The following is a 19,478-nucleotide window of genomic DNA, read 5'->3' as shown; positions in this document are numbered from 1 at the left end:
GTTAAATTTTTGTATGGTAGAGATGTAAATTTTTTTCTCATTCTTTTCCTTGGACTGAATGTACTGTTCTTATTTTTTCTTACTGAGATGATGATATAGATGTAGCCAGAGGTGCCTTCTAAAATGATGGGTGAAGTTTTTATAGAGAGATGTTGAAAGAAGTAGCAATATGGCAAATTTAAGAGATTAGGGTCAGATTCCAAGTAACGTATCTTCCACTGAGAATGTGAACATTAGTTTAAATCTTCCCCATTTTAAAATGGTTTAGAATTGTGTGAAGTCCTAGGGGCTGTCATAGAACCCAGTTTTATGTGTTACATTGGTTGTAGCTGGTGTGTAGCTGTAACGGGCTTACTTTGTTTCTCCGCAGGGGTCTCTCTTTTTGGCTTGTCAGCCCTCTTGGTCCCTGGGAGCTTTGAGTCTCATTTGGAACTTGTAAAGTCCCTGTATTTGGGGCCAGCGCTGATCCACACAGCCAAATTTGCACTCGTCTTCCCTCTCACGTATCACACCTGGAATGGGATACGACACTTGGTAAGTTAATTGTAGACTTGTACATTTTCTGGGTGAAAGGAATGGAGAGCCTGGAAGGATTTTCTCTTTCCTGGTCTGGGTTTAGTGCTGTTCTTAAAGTTAGTTGTGCTGGACCTTTGTTCAGGGGCCTCTTGGGGAAAGCTAAACTAGATGCCCTGTGCATTGCCAGGTAGCCCAGCTGGTGATGTAGCTGAGACTGGATGTAGGCCTGGCAGATACTTGCAGGGTCTCAGTGAACTCTTTTAGTTTCAAGAGGGATGTTACCAAAAGAGACCCATGAAGCCAGGCCATACATCTGGCATAGAAGGCATATTTATCAGACAAATACTAGTTACTGCTTTCAGTCTAAACTTCCTGTCAACACAGAGTGACAGATTTGGCTGGAGTCAAATATTCTGACGTTTATTATCTTGATGTTGGATTGTGTTAACTGCTTTTGTTTTTTGTTTGTTTTGAACTATTAGAGAGAATGGGGCCAACTTTAACAAGCAGCTGGGTGCTAGGATCCCAATATTGAGTTTAGGAATCTTTTGATAGCCTGAAATCTGACCATGTTGCCTCCTACATGACCTTGGGGTCAGTTCAAACTGGTGTCTCCTTCTCTTTATTAAGGAATTAAAGCTTAATCAAACCTGCCCCAGGTCAGAGATGAATCTCTCCTACAGCATCTTAAGATTTATATTTTGTGGTCTCCCTACCCCTAATCTTGCTTCCTTTCCCAGGAAGATAATTACAGCTTTATTCTTTCTGGTTTTCCATAATTTCTCAACCTAAGCCTCTGTCAGTTGGATGCTCTTGCCTTAATTTGACCTTTCATAACTTCCACATCAGAGCCTAGAGATAAGCACTTTCTGAATTGTATTCTGGTCCAATAGACAGTTTAATGGAATCAGAAGAGTGAGAGACTAAATGATCTATTAAATTAAGTGTATCTATCAACTGGTCCCTGGGGCAGTGTTCAGTTTGGTTCAAAATGACTTCACTTCCCTCAGGAGGAGGGGATGGAGAGGGACGGCATTTCCATTAATGACTTCTTATTCCACAGAACAAAGCTTTCCAATGGAATCAGCTGATCAGCTTCCTTTGTTGGCATCCTGGCTCAGGCAGGGACTTGCCATATATTTGCTTTTGTCTCAGTATGGGGGGAGGGAAGGGGAAGAGATTTTATAAAATGTCAGAACTAAGTCAAGGCTTTTCTTAATCCCTTAAATCTGCTTTTGTTTGTTCTTTTAGCAAGTCCTGGCTCTGAGTGTGGGACAGGATTTTTATCTGTTCTCTGTGACAGTCCATAGTTCTTGCACTCTCAGCTTGATAATTGCCTTGCCAGAAGATCTAGTGGGGGAGTGGAGGGTGGAATTGATATTAAGAGAGTAGGAAGTGACAAGGTCTCTGGTATGCTAGAGAATATTCCCCCATCACCACCACCCAGTAGGACTCGATTTTTTGGTAAAACACTGTGCCTTTATAAGCGAAACAGCTTTTTGTGGAATCTGTTTGACTCCTAATCTTATCTAGGTAGGAGCTCTTTGGCAGCTGAGGTGGGGCATCTTCTTATCTTGATTATTTTGGGGGCTCTCTAATTTTTCTCTGAAGCAATCCTAATTTATTCAGTTTTACATTCAGGGTATAGGTATATGTGTGTGTTGAGACAGTCATATGTGGAAAGTGTGAAACCTGAAGACTCTACTTTTGCCCTAGGGGATCTTTTAGAGTACAATATGTTAATGTCCCTAGGGCACAAGAGAGTCTAGATCAGTATTTTTTAAATTGTGTTTTTTTGACTCAATGGGTAGAAAATCAATACAGTGGGTTGCTACCAACAAAAAAGAGAAATTTAAATAGAATACAACATATAGAATATAACACACATGGTAATGATAAATATTGCTTATTGTTTCATGAACTTTTATATATTATATATTTTATACACACACACCACACACACACTGGATACTAATTAAAAGGTATTTCTTAGTTGGGGGTGTGGGTCACAGTCAAAACAAAATTGAGAAATAGTGTTGTAGACCCCAAAGAGTATTTTTAAAAATTATTAGTCCTGGACTTCCCTGGTGGCACAGTGGTTAAGAATCCGCCTGCCAATGCAGGAGACACAGGTTCGAACCCTGGTCTGGGAAGATCCCACGTGCCGCAGAGCACCTAAGCCCAAGCGCCACAACTACTGAGACTGCACTCTAGAGCCCATGAGCTACAACTACTGAGCCCTTGTGCCACAGCTACTGAAGCCTGCGTGCCTAGAGCCCATGCTCCACAACACTTGCTGCAACTAGAGAAAAGCCTGTGCGCAGCAATGAAGACCCAATGCAGCCAAAAATAAATAAATAAATTTATTTAAAAAAAAAAACTAGTCCTCTGATGGACAAATGTTCCTTCTCAAAGGGGATTCTGTGGTTGGCTATACCTAGGAAATCATGTATATTATATCATGTATATTATATCCCCATTTTGGAGATTAACAGTGTGTATTAATAAATTGTTTGAGAAGTCTTGTAGTTAAACTTTTACCAAATTAATTTGACTACAGAACTTTTTTCCCCCATGTAATGCCTTTTAACATCCTGAGGAACTAGATTTTGGAGAAACACACTTTGGGAAACATTGATCAGTTTTTTTGTCACGAGAGAAAGTTTTTATTCATTCTGGAAGATCTTATGGGCTGAGGATGGATCCCTTTACTATCATTGGGATAAGTAGGTGGTCGTTACTGTATTGTGAGTTTTGAGGAAAGTGAAGGTCAGGAATAAGGGGAGAAGAGCTTTTCTCTAGAATCATGCTGAGAGAAATTGCCTGTTCCTAGGTGGAGTTCCTTTCTGAGAAAGGAGCTGTGAGAGTGACCAGGACCCTGATTGCTGAAAAAAAATTTTTTTTTCTTATTTCCACAGATGTGGGACCTAGGAAAAGGCCTGACGATTTCCCAGCTATACCAGTCTGGAGTGATTGTCTTGGTTCTTACCGTGTTGTCCTCTGTAGGGCTGGCAGCCATGTGAAGAGCCGACGTTCCCAGCATCATCTTCCTACCCGTTATTGCATTGACCCATCTTCCTGTTTGTTACTCTTACCTTAAGCCAGGGCAAAGTTATCTTGATTTGTTTAGACCCTTTTGTGCTTGCAGATCCTCTTGGAGCTCAGCAGTAAGAGTACCTTATAGAACTAGAGTAGTGGAAAAGGATCCAGTTTTCCCCTTATTTCTAAAGATGGAATGACTATAAAAACTCCTTTTTCCTGCCCCCAGCTTGCAGCCTACTCTGGGCCTGGGAGCCCTCATTCTCTCTCCATATTAGGCCTCGATTTGTGCTGAGGGTCAGCTTTTGGCTTCTTCCTAAGACAGTGGAAACAATGCCACTCTGTGGCCTCTGCCATGGGGACTGGGAGTGGGGCTTGGGTTGCCACTGCCTGTGGGTTGCTGGCTTAAAGGACAATTCTGTTAATTGGTCAGAGCCCAGGGTCTTTAACACCCACACAGTGTGACTGAAAGAAGAGGGGTGGGGGTGGAGGGGAATTAGCCTGTCCTGGCTAGAGGGAGATGAAGAGAGTAAGTTGGCTCTTGGAGCACATGCTTTGGGGAGAAGAAGATATATAGCTTTTGATGCAAGAGGAAGATCCAGAAAACTATCACTGAACCTATTAAGGATTATTTCTCTTCCTTGCATTTCCAGAAAAACCAAACCTCTTATTGTCATGTTTTCTAATCCAAATTCATGTGACAGCTTTTTCTGAAACAGAATTAAAATTATTATTTTGTCTTTGACTCTCCTTGATATCTTGAGAAACCAAGACAGTGGTGGTTGGGGAGGAGCCAATTTCCTCCCCCTCCCTCTGGTCTCAGGCGATTACATCCCCCAATCTGACCTTTCTCAGGAGGGAAACAGTTTGTCCTACAAGTGACCACTGGAAAAATTTTCAGGGAATCAAATGCAAGTAGCCATGGATCTAACATCTTGCCGAAACCTCAGAGAAGGAAGGAGCAAAAGAGAGGAAGTTGAGCTTTTTGTTTATTACAGGGTCCAAAATCCCACTGAGAACTGATTATTATAAGCCTTAAGGTACAGTTCAGCAAATTATGATCCAGTGGAACAATGGAGGGGACAGCCAAGGGACTATGAATATGAACTAAGTATGTCCATTTGGGGAGAAAGGAGAGTAGAGGTAAGAAAGGAGAGATTGTTGGAAACCTGGCAAACATTTATAGTTTAATGAGAAAACTTGCTACTTTTTATAATCCATGTAGGCCAGGCTTTTGGGTCCCTAACTGCCTTGACAGGAGTGCTGTTTTGATAGTCTTTGGAAACTCTGGGGTGACAGGTCTATCTTGTCTGTCACTCTGAGTTTTTAGCCAACCAGTTAAAGCTGTGGGTTGGAGAGAAGTAACAGTGGCTGTAATTGGTGTCAGTTAGAGAGGAAGACCTTACTTAGTTGCCTCAACAGTCTTCATCCCAGCTCCCAAGTAGTCTTTGGCTTTAAGTGATGATCACTTCTCCCTTTTTGCTACACTGGCCCTGGGAAGTCTTTTTAGCCTTCCTCCAGCGTATACATATGTCCTCTGTACTTGTCCTTGGAGTTAGGCATACGTGTTCATGAGGGAACAATTGGGCAATGGAACTGGGAAAGGTTTGGCAAGGGCATTAAATTTAACAGCCAGTGCCAGGAAGATGCAGAATGGGGATAATGATAAACAGAAATTGGAGGCTGGGAAATAGATAAGGGACTTTTTTGGTGGCTTCTTATCATTCAGGTGATTGGGGTGAGGGGAGTGGCAGTGTGGTCATCATGTATGTTATTCTGTCCTAAATTTCTACTTGTTGTCTCCCTTTATTTCTCTTCTCTGTCTTCTAATCACTTCTTTATCTTCAGTTTTCAAATTATATTTGTATTTTTGCTTGAGTTTTGCTTTTATAACTCTTTCTAATTTGTTTTCCCTGTGTGTTCTGTCATCAGATAATGAAGTGTTAGACAAGGATTGTGTCTTCTACTCTGGCTTCCTGTACCTTTTCTTCCCCACCTTCTCCAAATGCACATACACACACTCTACTCTAAATGATTGTACTTCTGACTTTGAAGTTGTAGTTCATGCTCAGGATGAAAAGTGAGCGAGTAGGGGTGACAGACTGGTTATTTGAGGTTTCTTTTGCTGTGATTCAGACCAACTTCCTCCTGGTCATTTCTGGAAATGACTCAATCCTTGTAAAAATGTGTTCTACCCCCAAGCCACTGTCATGTTCTTTTCCCTGCTCTATTTCCTCCAACCCTTCTCCTAGTTATGGGTTAAAAGAGGCAGACATAGCAGGAGGGAAAAATCCAAATCAGTAAAAGATTCAACAAACAATGTTTATTTTCCAAATTTGCCTTTATTCCCATCCATAATTTCCCTGACTGGGAGGTCTTACTTACATCACTCAATCTCTAGACAGGTTTTCTCAGTGTGGTCCCTTAGTCCCTTATGGAGTTCCAGGTTTGCATTTCTGGACCTCAGCTAAATTAGGACCTGCACAGTGTTCTAGCATACATGGGCTTCCAGGTGGACTCTTTGGAGAGTTGGGTGGGCTTTGGGGACCTGGAGTGTGACCTTCAGAGGGGTGTGACCTTTGGAGCTGATCTGGGGAATTGAGATTTGATGCTGGGGAGCTTGGGATTATGGTTGCACTTGGTGCTGGTTGCCGTACAGTCTTTGTGATAGACTCCCCAAGTTTCTTCTGACTGTCTGGATCATGGGGCTGTCAGGGGTGGAATAGAAGAGACAGTTATGTTTCAGGTTAGGCCTAGATCATTCCCAATCCATCTCAGAATTCTAGATCCCTTTCTCCCCATTCCATGAACAAAAGGTCAGGTTTCAAATAAGAAGAGTTAAATTTGATACTGTTAACTTCCCCTTGAGATCAGCTCATGCTGTACTGTGTGGACGGGGTGTGAATGGGAGGGTGTGGATAAGATGCCCTTAGCTTATCACTTCAGGCCTCAGAGGTTGTTTTAAGGACTGGATAGGGTAAGACAGAATTGGTTAGAGGTTCCCCCTGCTGGGATTGTGGTAGTATAACATTAGGCATTTTTGAGGTTGAAAAGAAGTGAAGACAACAGGACTGAGGTTAGATGGGAGGAACAGATACCTTGCCTAAGATTTCAGGATGTAGCCCATTGGAGGCCTTGAGTAAATCAGGATATTTCTGTATCCATTTGGTAAGGGAGGCAGCACCAGCAGCTGTACGGGAGGTCAGGGTCACCCGAGCAGGGGGTATCTTCAGAGGCATTTGCCAGGTGCCCATGAAGGAACCCCAAGGACTTGCCTAAAAGGAAAAATGGGATTCCTCAACAGGGCTTCTCACTCCCAGTAACTGACCTATTGGTGGGCCGTTTGTCTTATTTCCATCCTTTACCTTTGGGAATGCATCGTCATGAAACAAGAATGAAAGCATAATTTCCCCACTCTTCCTTTTCCCCCTCTCTCATTTAGGCTACCCTAATTTTTTCATCCGCTTGTCTCTGCTGGCTTAAATTCCACATCCTTAGGTTAAGTTTGGCAGCGTACCCACTGCATAAATGTTATCACCTGAAGGTGTTCATTTTATACAGATGATTCATCCGCTTAAGGAATTCTGGGTGTTAAACACGACCCTGTTCTGTTGGATAAGCTGGCTGGAAGTTTGGGGGCACTCGTGTTACAATGTGAATTAGATTGCACCTTAATTTTCCAAATAGTAGCTGCAGGAGATTGCAAGTCTCCCTGCCCCCTTACTCCAGTTCTGTGCCTCAGTTCTTTACCTTTCAAGATGAGAATGGAGATGAGTATCTCACCTTGGAACGGGGCACTGAAGGCAACAGATGGCCACGATCATTGGCGATAATCTGAGTGTAGCCTTCATGGGAAGAAATCCTCTGGGGTAGAGGTGGGGACAGAAGTGCTTGTGAACATGGAGTGGAAAAGTGGAAGAAAGTATCTGAAGGGCTTTAATTAAGGATTGAGGGAGAGGAGGATATGGGAATTCCAAGAAGGCTGAAAGAAGTTAGGTACCAGTGAATTACATAGAGTGTGACATAAAGAACCAGAAACTGGCATTGTGGTGTGCTGAATGTGGAATACCTCTTTTGTTGGCTTGGCGAGAGACCAGTTCTGCAGATACTTGGGTGAGAAAGCTTTTTCATACTGTGGAGAAAAAGATGAGAATCCCTATGAGACTCAAAGGCCCCAAGCCCAGGAAATGATTGCTAGGCACAGTTCTTCAGATTTGAAGACCAAAGGCATGAACAACCATGCTAAGTAAGCTTTAACTTACTTTAGAGAGGATGTGATTTGTTTCATCTGTGTGCTGTCCAACATGGAGCCACTAGCCACATGTGGCTGTTGAGCATTGGAAATGTGACTAGTCCAAATTGAGGTGCTTTGTAAGTACAGTTGACCCTTGAACAACATGGGTTTGAACTGTGCACGTTAACTTACAATAAATAAATATGTACTTTTCAATAAATATGTTTTACAGTACTACATGATCAATAGTTGGTTGAATCTGTGGATGTGGAACCCTGGTTATGGAGGGCCGAATCTAAAGTTATATGTAGATTTTCAACTGTGTGGGAATCTGTACCCTAATCCCTGCCTTGTTCAAGGGTCAACTATATAAAATACAATGGATTTTGAAGACTTAGTACAAAAACGAATGAAACATCTGATTATAACTTAAAATATTGATTAAGTGTTGGAAATAATATTTGGGGCTAAATTATTAAAATTTACTTTATTTCTTTTTAATTTTTTTCACATAGCTACTAGAAAATTTAAAGTTACATTTGTGACTCACATTATCTTTTTATTGTAGTGCTGGTCTAGACCAGCGGTCAGCAAACTCTGGCCTGGGCCAAATCCATCCTCCTGTCTGTTTTGGGATGGCCTGAGAAAGCTAAGAATTGTTTTTATAGATGAACATTTGCACTTGATTTGATAAAGGGGAACACTAACTTTGTACCCCAATTAACCGAAATATTTTCTCATCCTATAAGAATTTCATGCTTTTCATTAACATTAGAAAAAATTGCACTCAGTTATTGTATTTTGAATTTTGTCAAAATTTTATGGAAAAGTGTTTTCTCTCATACCTATATAATATCTCTGATTTTGTCACTCGACTCACAAAGCCTAAAATATTTACTCTCTGGCCCTTTTCAGAAAAAGTTTGCTGACCTCTGGGTTAGGGCCTACAGACTTAACCCAGAGATACCTATTTCTTGTCCTTGGGCCCTCCCTCCCCTGAGGAGCTGAGGAGGTAAAAAAATATTGTCTCACCCCACTCTCAGCTATATATTCAGTCATCAGAATCCTACGGGAGGGGTCAGACCAAAGGTGGAATCTGGAAGGCAAAATTTAACGTTAAAGAAATGGAAAAGAGTACTTACTTGGTTGGCGCTGTAGTTAGTGGCCATGATCCTGCCACTTCCTCTGTTTACCTGTGTTGCCTGGCAACTGCAAGAAGGCAGACCTTCTCGACTACCTCCCAATTAGCAGGGGCTGCCTTTTCCTTCTTGTTAAGCACTTTCTTGGCTGACACTGCCCTCAATCTTTCCCCTTGAAACTTAGGTTCATTTTCATTTTAGAGATGTGAGGGACAGAGTAAATAAATGTGAGAAAATTGGTTGAATAGTGGCCCAGACTTTTTTCTAGCATAACTTCCCCTGCTTAAGAACTTCCAGGTTGTCTTTGACTGGGGTCTTTAACCACCATAACAAACCATGGAGCCCCAAGAGCTGTGTTCATTGGGCAGTGTGGTGTAATGTATCATAGACTTTAGAGCCAGACACTGGGGTTTGAGTCCTTACTAAACACAGGAACATAGCTGTATGGCATTAAATAACTGATGTCCCTTCACTGAATTTCTATAGTCATTTGTATTGTGGAAATAATAGAACAACTACAGGGTAAATGAGGTGAGGTGAATAAAGTATCTAGATAATGTCATACCATGGTAGGTACTCAGTACTGCCAAGACCCTGTTTACGGGGTCCACTACTTCATTTTCTCAGAATAACAAAGGAATGATGTTTTTATTTATTTATTTAAAAAATAAATTTATTTATTTATTTTTGGCTGCGTTGGGTCTTTGTTGCTGTGTGCGGGCTTTCTCTAGTTGCGGCGAGCGGGGGCTACTCTTCGTTGTGGTGTGCGGGCTTCTCACTGTGATGGCTTCTCTTGTTGCAGAGCATGGGCTCTAGGCGTGTGGGATTTAGTAGTTGTGGCTCACGGGCTCTCTTAGAGCACAGGCTCAGTAGTTGTGGCGCACGGGCTTAGTTGCTCTGCGGCCTGTGGGATCTTCCCAGAACCAGGGCTCGAACCCGTGTCCCCTGCATTGGCAGGCGGATTCTTAACCACTGCGCCACTAGGGAAATCCAGGAATGATGTTTTTAAAAGCAGCTGATTCAGATTTGTCCCCAGAAAGAAAAACATATCCTTAGTCCTTAAATGACTCCTGTCTCTTCCATCACTCTCTAGAATCACAGAGCCTAAACACAAAGGTGCTTGATGTTGGCTGGGATGAGGTGGAATCAGGAGCTGGCGCCAGGAGATTGAGCAGGGATGATGAAAGAAAGCTGTAGTGTGGAAAACAGCAGATTTAGAAAATTAAGTGGTGGTGCTACGACACAAACCTAATATTTGTTGGACTAGGAAACCTCTCTGAGACTAATCTAAAATGGTATTATCAGAACCATCTACTGGGTTGTTAGGGAGAAAGTGGAATTGTGTTTTCTGAATTATAAAGTTTATACATAAGGCATTAAAATGAAAGGAAAAAACTAAGAAATAAGTTGTCCAAAGAAATAGATCATTGAGAACCAGGAGAGCATTTTAATGGATGATTGTCAATCCCTTCTCCCTTCCTTCTTCCAAAGTCCTCATCCCAGCCAACACACCAAGTACAAGAACACTCCTACACTTCTAGAGATGGAGGTAAAAACCAGCTCTTGTTTTACAGACTCTGGCAGTTAACAGATGTGCTTATGTGAGGTCTGGAAAGGGGACTCATGTGCCTAGTCCCTGTGGTTCTCATTAGTCTCTAGAGTGATAACATTTTGGTTCCTAAAGCCACAGTGATATTTAAGCAACCATCATATCTCTTGGAACTTCTGCCTTTAGCTGGTATGCTTTTCTGATAGAGATGTAATGTTATATGATGGCTTCAATTTTATTTTTTTTAATTAGTTTTTGTTTAATTGAAAAAAGTATACACGGGAAAAAAATTTCACGTTTACGGAAAGGTATTTACTGAAAAGCAAATCTCCATTTGACTTCAACTCCCAGTCTTGCTCCTCAGAGGCAACTACTCTTATTATTTTCTTGTGTCTCCTTCCAGAAATACTCTATACATTCTAAGATTAATGGGAGCAAGCCGTTCACACTGTTTTGTGATTTGCTTTTTTGACTGTCTTGGGGATTTTTTTTTTCATGATAGTATATTATTTCATTTTAGGGTGTACCATCATGTATTTATTTAGTCTCATTTGGATGACCATTGAGGTTATTTCCAGACTTTTGCTGTTACATACATTGCTGCAATGAAAATCTGTATCTACATATATATCTTTATGAATATAAAGATATATATAGAGAAATATGTGTATATATCTTTAGGAACATATGTGATTAGTAGGATAAATTTCTAAAAGTGAAGTGTAAAGTCAAAGGGTTTATGAATTTAGAACATTAGTAGACAATGTCAAATTGCCACTCAAAGACATTGTACCAGTTTATACATCTGCCAACGGTGTATGAGAGTGCTTAGTTCTCCACTCCCTTACCAATGTTTTTCCTGTTTTTGTCAATCTAATAATAAAAACTAATGTAGTTACTATATGCCAGGCGCAGTCCTAATTGCTTTTTATTATATTTTCTCATTTGATTCTCACAAGAACCCCAGCCTAGGAAACTGGGGCATGCACAGTAAGGAGTAGAACCAGGATTTAATCCCAAGTATTCTGACTCTAGAGTGATCAGTTTTTTTTTTTTTTTTGAGTGATCAGTTTTAACCATTACACTGTATTGCTTCTTAAGCTGTAGGTGAAACATGGTGTATCCTTGTTTTAAACTTTCTTTAATTACAAGGTTTTTTCTTTATGTTTTCTTTCTTTTTTTTCCCCCTGAAAATAGCCTTTCGTGTTTTTTGCCATTTGTTATTGAGCTGTTGATCACTTTTATTAATCTATTTGAACTTTATGTATTAAGGAAATCAGCCCTTTTGTCAGTTATGTTGCAAACATTTTCCCCCAGTTTGTCATTTAAATTTATGTCGTCAAACTTATCACCCTTTTTTTCTGTACTTCTGGATCTTATACTTTGAAGGCTTTTTGTAAATTCCAATATTTAAAAAATAATTCACCCCTGGTTTCAGTTTTTATATATAAATTTTTATTCTGTTGGAATTTATTTTGGTGACTAAACTGAAGTCAATCTCCAGATACCTAACTAGTTGTCTTGGCATCATTTATTGAATAAGCCATCTTTTCCCTACTGATTTGAATTGCCACCTTTATTGTATTCCCTAATATATTTGGGTCTGTTTCTGGATCCTCTAACCCATTGTTCTGCAGGGAGAGGTGACCATTTTAGGTTATTTGTGTCTTTAAAATCCATGGTTCAATCCTGGCTGGGTCCTGTGTGAATTCTCCAATTAGAATTTCACAGACACTAGGAAATTGTAATATAAATAGTAACAGGCAATTTCGAGCTTCTAACAAAATTGTATTGAATATTAGCCTTTCTTCAGATTGACTGGTTGACTTTAGGTACAGCTGTTGTTCTTTCATCGAACCAGATTTAACTCTTTCAAAGTTGGAAGGGCTCATAAAGGTCCCACTCAAAAAATATGCCTCACGATATTTTCATCATTTGATTCAGTTCTCTGATGCCTGAAATTAGACCATTAGGAAATCTTTTATTTGGGTTGAGATCATCTGCCATTGGACTACAAGTTTACTTTGTGTCTATAGGAAGTGTATAAACTACCTAATTGAGGGCAACTACCAACCTGAGCACTGGAGTCAGATTGCCTGGATTAAATTCTGGTTCTGCCTAAATGTGTGACCTTGGACAAGTTACTTGGTCTTTCTGGGTCTGAGAACCCTTATGGTGTGAAACGAGGATAATCTGAGTTTTGAGAGTTAAACATATGTAACATGCCTAGTAGGGTACGTGATGCATAGTGAGTGTTCAATAATTTTAGCATTAGTATTAGCTCGAGACTGCCCAGTAAAAAGAAGTACCTATTCAGGTTACCTGAAACAGAAAAGGGGGGAATTTATTATAAAGTTTGGGATATTTATAACAGATTCCAAAAGTAGGAAGTATAGTTTGGGCCTTAAAGGGTACTAGAATCTGGAAGATAGAACATGATCAAGAAGAGGGATTTTTTTTTTTCTCCATCTCATTGTTCTCTGCAATGCCTTGTTCTTATTTCTCTGCAAGTCAGCCAGTATGATTGCTTCCTCATTGACAGCCACCATCCTGAGATTACTTGGACTTGTACCTTTCTTGCAACCTAGTAAGAGTCTTACTAATACAATAGGAGGGAATGGGAAGAACAAAAAGAATGCTGGTCAGTTTAAGTGGAAAGAGACCATAGAAGGTAAAGCTTTTGCTTTGAACCAGTGGATCTTCTTTTAAAAAATAGGTAATAACTTTCCCACATTCAGTTATCAGTTTTTTCTGTAGTTTTCCAAGGTTTTGTGCATATTCAAGAATAGATATAATAAATAGAAATATGTATTTTATTCATCACCATTACATTTTACACAAATTGTAGCATAACATACTACTTTCATTTTAAGATTAAAAAATATATTTTGAATATCATTAAATATTAGTGCATAAAGAGCTTCCTTGCTTTTTTTATAGCTGCATAGTATACATTAATGGTGTATTATAATCAGTTCCCTATTGTTGAACATTTAGTTTGTTTTTAAACTTTTGCTATCACAGTGCAGCAATGGATAACCTTCTGCATGTGTTGTTTTGCATTGTGTGAGTATATTTGTAAGACAAATTTATAGAAATGAAATTGTGAAGTCAAAGGATATGTGCAGTTTGATAGATACTGCCATATTGCCTTCTAGAGGTTATATCCCCTCCAGCCACGTATCAAGAGTTCTCTGGCAGAACTTGAAGCCTTGATAGATTGATGAGATCTCCAAGTTTGCTTTTATCCCACATCTCTTCCCAGACATTAAAGAGATTCACAGCAACTTCTCCCTCAAAAATCTGCGTTGTTAGGTAAACTACCTCATTTAGTGATTTCTAATTTATAATAGCCAAAAGTTAGCAACCTGAACTTTCAATGTATTTTTCTTCCCATTGCAATTTTTTTTTCTTTTTCACCATGCAGCTTACAGGATCTTAGTTCCCCAACCAGGGAATGAACCCAGGCCCTCGGCAGTGAAAGCTCAGAGTCCTAACCCCTTGACCGCCAGAGAATTCCCCCCCCCATGGCAATTTTAAAACCAGAAAAATCATTAGTAACCTCATTAGTAAAAACTTGAGCATCTCATCTATTACATAGTTTGACCAACAGCTCTCCACGTTTTCTTCCAGATAGTTCCAAAGTACCCTGCATGCTAGTTCACTGGGGCAGGTGGTAGTGGGTCTTGGATTGGAGACCTGGCTTTTGCCTGTTTTCCTGAGTTAACAGGATCTTATCCAACCAAGCAACTGGACCAACTTTGAACTATTTACACCCCCCTGTTTTCTATATTCCTTTATAGGAACTGAAGACAGTTCTGTACACAGTAAGCACTGAAGAAATGGATGGCTGCATATATAGACACTATTTCAAAATTTCTCTATATATTACAAATTTTTTATCCTATTTTCTTTCCTTGGAGGAACCTAAGGCTCCCTCTATTGGAGACTGCTATTATGTCTCCCCTCCCATACCCCATAAAAGAAGAATATTGTTGATAAGAACACTTCCTGAGGAATCTAGAGAACAAGCTGTAGACGACCACAGTGACTGAGGAGACATCAGTGTCTCTCACTAGTGGAGAGAATTAAATTTATGTTTACTTGAATAACCAAGAATAAACGATGGTTCTAATGGAAAGAGTGTAGTTATGTGATAGCTATGTGCTTTGACGATATACACAGTGGCCATAAAGTCTGGGAAAAGATACTATTTTGTTCTGTATTGAAATATAATACCAACAAACCATTAATATGTATTCATTTATGTTTCCAGATTTCTTGGCAACCCTGTAAATATAGTACAGATAACAATGAGAGATTAGATATGTGAGGTAGATTAGGTAGTATGTGAGAAGTATCAATAGAATAAGCCCTGATTATCATATACAGATATTAAATAAAGGATTTGCCTCAAGTTAGGTGCTAGGGGAAAGCAATAGGGGCTGATGGGAGGAGTGACTGATTAAGAGATTCCTAGATAGTTTCAGTGTTGCTTTATATTAGGAAAAACTCCAGTCCTCCTGTGTTTCTCCTTTACTCTCACACTACTATCTCATTAACAACACTTCTGACACCAGACAAGGGGTTTTTCCCTACATCAGGTAATTCCATGACACCAGCTGGGTGTTCTATAATTTAGCTCAATTCTAATGCTATCTACCTGGAGATAGGATCAGATCCCACAGGTTAAGGGCTCAGTCCCACAAGACTGCCTGCCCCCCTACCCTTCAGATGCCAATTGCATGTCCAGGTTGTTACTTGTGCTTTTGATCAATCAGCTGTAAGTCAGAGGTTCCCATGACCCCCTCCTTGAGTTTAATTAATTTGCTAGAATGGCTCACAGAACTCAACAAAATACTTGAGGATATCTGTGAGGATATGATAAAGAATACTGATGAACATACAGATAGAAGAGATATTTAGGGAAGGTATGTGGGAAGGGGCGTGGAGCTCCCATGTCCTCTCTGGGTCTGCCACTCTCCCTGGACACTCTCCAAACCCTATCTTATTGGGATTTTTCTGGAGGCTTCATCACATAGGCCTGATCAATCGTTAATTCCATTTCTAGCCCCTCTCCCCTCTCCAGAGAATGGGGGATGGAGTTGAAGTCTAAGCTTCTAATCATGACTTGGTCTTTCTGGTGACTAGCTTCCATCCAGGAGCCCACCAATAATCACCTCATTAGAACAAAAGACACACCCACCCCTATTACCCAGGAAATTCCAAGCACTGTGTCAGTAACCGGGGTCAAAGACCAAATGTTAGCACAAAAGATGTTCCTAGTGCTTTTATCACTTAGGTATTTACAAGGGTTTCAGGAGCTCTGTGCCATGAACAAGGGGCAGAGACCAATATATGTATTTTCTATCATCTCACGTGCTCATATAGACAATAGCAAAAGAGACAGACTTATGTATTGTATAAAAGTATTAGGATAAAGTTAACCATTAGAACAAAAATACAAACTCTTTTAAATACCAGAAGGTATGTTAAAAAAAAAGTTGGGGTGGGGAGAGGAGGAAGCATATGAAATAGATCACATGGTGAGAGACCTACATATATAAAAAAAATATGTAACTTAAATCAGTAAGGCAGCTGTAAGTCCAGAAATATTGATTGAATCAACAAATATATAAATGGGCTTACCACATCTGTTAAAATGATTTTCACATTGACTACAAAAGCAAATTCCAACACTATGCTGTATAAAAGAAATATATCTAAATTGAAGAGATTCAGGAAGCCTAAAAATAAATGACTAAAAAAGTACCAGAATTATTTTCTTAAATTAAAGCAGGGGTTGCAATTGTAATTATCCAAGAAAGTAGAATTCTGACTAAAATGGTTTAAAAGAGATAAAGAATTTTTAAAATTAATTTATTTATACAGAAAGTTCTTATTAGTTATCCATTTTAAACATTAGTGTATATATGTCAATCCCGATCTCCCAATTCATTCCACCAACCCCTCCCCCTGGCCTCTTGCCCCCTTGGTGTCCATATGTTTGTTCTCTACGTCTGTGTCTCAATTTCTGCCCGGCAAACGCATTCATCTGTACGATTTTTCTAGGTTGCACATATATGCGTTAATATATATTTGTTTTTCTCTTTCTGACTTACTTCACTCTGTATGACAGTCTCTAGATTCATCCACGTCTCTACACATGACCCAATTTTGTTCCTTTTTATGAGTGAGTAGTACTCCGTTGTACCACATCTTCTTTATCCATTCGTCTGTCAATGGGCATTTAGGTTGCTTCCGTGTCCTAGCTTTGTAAATAGTGCTGCAATGAACATTGGGGTGCATGTGTCTTTTTGAATTATGGTTTTCTCTGGGTATATGCCCAGTAGTGGGATTGCTGGATCATATGGTAATTCTATTTTTAGTTTTTTAAGGAAACTCCATACTATTCTCCATAGTGGCTGTATCAATTTACATTCCCACCAACAGTGCAAGAGGGTTCCCTTTTCTCCACACCCTCTCCAGCATTTGTTGTTTATGGATTTTCTGATGAAGCCCATTCTAACCGGTGTGAGGTGATACCTCATTGTAGTTTTGATTTGCATTTCTGTAATAATTAGTGATGTTGAGCAGCTTTTCATGTACTTCTTGGCCATCTATATGTCTTCTTTGGAGAAATGTCTATTTAGGTCTTCTGCCCATTTTTGGATTCGGTTGTTTGTTTTTTAATATTGAGCTGCATGAGCTGTTTATATATTTTGGAGATTAATCCTTTGTCCGTTGATTCATTTGCAAATATTTTCTCCCATTCTGAGGGTTGTCTTTGCATCTTGTTTATAGTTTCTTTTGCTGTGCAAAAGCTTTTAAGTTTCATTAGGTCCCACTTGTTTATTTTTATTTTTTCACTTATTTATTTTTGTTTTTACTCTAGGAGGCTGGTCAAAAAAGATCTTGCTGTGATTTATGTCAGAGTGTTCTTCCTATATTTTCCTCCAAGAGTTTTATAGTGTCCAGTCTTACATTTAGGTCTCTAATCCATTTTGAGTTTATTTTTGTGTATGGTGTTAGGGAATGTTCTAATTTCATTCTTTTACATGTAGCTGTCCAGTGTTCCCAGCACCACTTATTGAAGAGATGGTCTTTTCTCCATTGTATATCCTTGCCTCCTTTGTCATAGATTAGTTGACCATAAGTGCGTGGGTTTATCTCTGGGCTCTCTATCCTGTTCCATTGATCTATATTTCTGTTTTTGTGCCAGTACCATATTGTCTTGATTACTATAGATTTGTAGTATAGTCTGAAGTCAGGGAGTCTGATTTCTCCAGCTCCATTTATTTTCCCTCAAAACTGCTTTGGCTATTCGGGGTCTTTTGTGTTTCCATACAAATTTTAAGACTTTTTGTTCTAGTTCTGTAAAAAATGCCGTTGGTAATTTGATAGGGATTGCACTGAATCTGTAGATTGCTTTGGGTAGTATAGTCATTTTCACAATATTGATTCTTCCAATCCAAGAACATGGTATATCTCTCCATCTGTTTGTATCATCTTTAATGTCTTTCATCAGTGTCTTACAGTATTCTGCATACAGGTCTTTTGTCTCCCTAGGTAGGTTTATCCCTAGGTATTTTATTCTTTTTGTTGCAGTGGTAAATGGGAGTGTTTCCTTAATTTTTCTTTCAGATTTTTCATCATTAGTGTATAGGAATGCAAGAGATTTCTGTGCATTAATTTTGTATCCTGCAACTTTACCAGATTCACTGATTAGCTCTAGTGGTTTTCTGGTGGCATCTTTAGGATTCTCTATGTATAGTATCATGTCATCTGCAAAGAGTGACAGTTTTACTTCTTCTTTTCCAATTTGTAATCCTTTTATTTCTTTTTCTTCTCTGACTGCCGTGGCTAGGACTTGCAAAACTACGTTGAATAATAGTGGTGAGAGTGGACATCCTTGTCTTGTTCCTGATCTTAGAGGAAATGCTTTCAGTTTTCACCCTTGAGAGTGATGTTTGCTGTGGGTTTGTCATATATGGCCTTTATTATGTTGAGGTAGGTTTCCTCAATGCCCACTTTCTGGAGAGTTTTTATCATAAACACATGTTGAATTTTGTCAAAAGCTTTTTATGCATCTATTGAGATGATCATATGTTTTTTTCCTTCAATTTGTTAATAATAATAACATATTATGGAACCATATTATATTATATTATAATATTATATATTATGGTTACTAAATAACCATAATAAACATATGTTAATACCATAACTAAATAACCAAGAGATCACTGAAGAAATCAGAGGAAATTAAAAAATACCTAGAGACAAATGACAATGAAAACATGACGATCCAAAACCTATGGGATGCAGCAAAAGCAGTTCCAAGAGGGAAGTTTATAGCAATACAAGCCTACCTCAAGAAACAAGAAAAGTCTCAAATAAACAATCTAACCTTACACCTAAAGGGACTAGAGAAAGAAGAACAAACAAAACCCAAAGTTAGCAGAAGGAAAGAAATCATAAGGATCAGAGCGAAGGGCTTCACTGGTGGCGCAGTGGTTGGGAGTCCGCCTGCCAGTGCAGGGGATGTAGGTTCGAGCCTTGGTCCGGGAGGATCACACATGCTGCGGAGCAACAAGGACTGTGCACCATGGCTGCTGGACCTGCACTCTGGAGCCTGCAGTCCACAACTACTGAGCCTGCATGCCACAACTGCTGAAGTCTGGGAGCCTGGAGCCCGTGCTCTGCAGTTGGAGGAGCCACTACAGTGAGAAGCCCGTGCACCACCACAAAGAGTGGCCCCTGCTCAGCGCAGCTAGAGAGGGCCCGCCTGCAGCAATGAAGACCTAACACAGCCATAAATAAATTAATTAATTAATTTAAAAAAAAAAAAGGTCAGAGCAGAAATAAATGAAATAGAAATAGCATTGTGGTGAGAAAAGATGCTTGATATGATTTCAGTTTTCTTAAATTTACTGAGACTTGATTTGTGACCCAAGATATGATCCATCCTGGAGAATGTTCCGTGCGCACTTGAGAAGAA

The 19,478-nt window shown here is 39.6% G+C and overlaps 2 protein-coding genes across 2 annotated transcripts in view; one reads left to right on the top strand and one right to left on the bottom strand.

The window, feature by feature from the left end:
• Positions 1–5,972, top strand: part of SDHC (succinate dehydrogenase complex subunit C) — a 29,730-nt gene extending 23,758 nt beyond the window's left edge. Inside the window, exons 4-5 of the mRNA XM_082834420.1 lie at positions 371–534; positions 3,435–5,972. Of these exons, the coding sequence (XP_082690546.1) occupies positions 371–534; positions 3,435–3,539 (269 nt within the window). The 3' untranslated portion in view covers positions 3,540–5,972. The remainder of the gene's footprint in view (positions 1–370; positions 535–3,434) is intronic.
• CFAP126 (cilia and flagella associated protein 126) lies at positions 5,967–8,958 on the bottom strand (the record flags this gene model as incomplete). The annotated part of the gene is given in 6 exon segments (XM_082858525.1): positions 5,967–5,987; positions 5,991–6,263; positions 6,654–6,830; positions 7,339–7,419; positions 7,625–7,687; positions 8,932–8,958. Coding segments are annotated over 6 exon segments (642 nt in total).
• Between the last annotated feature and the right edge of the window lie 10,520 nt (positions 8,959–19,478).

The sequence above is a fragment of the Leucopleurus acutus genome (genome assembly GCF_964270905.1).
Source record: "Leucopleurus acutus genome assembly, chromosome: 2".
Classification (NCBI taxonomy): Eukaryota; Metazoa; Chordata; class Mammalia; order Artiodactyla; family Delphinidae; genus Leucopleurus; species Leucopleurus acutus.
The sequence above is the reverse complement of the archived record's forward strand: the minus strand, read 5'-3'. Positions and strand labels throughout refer to the sequence as shown.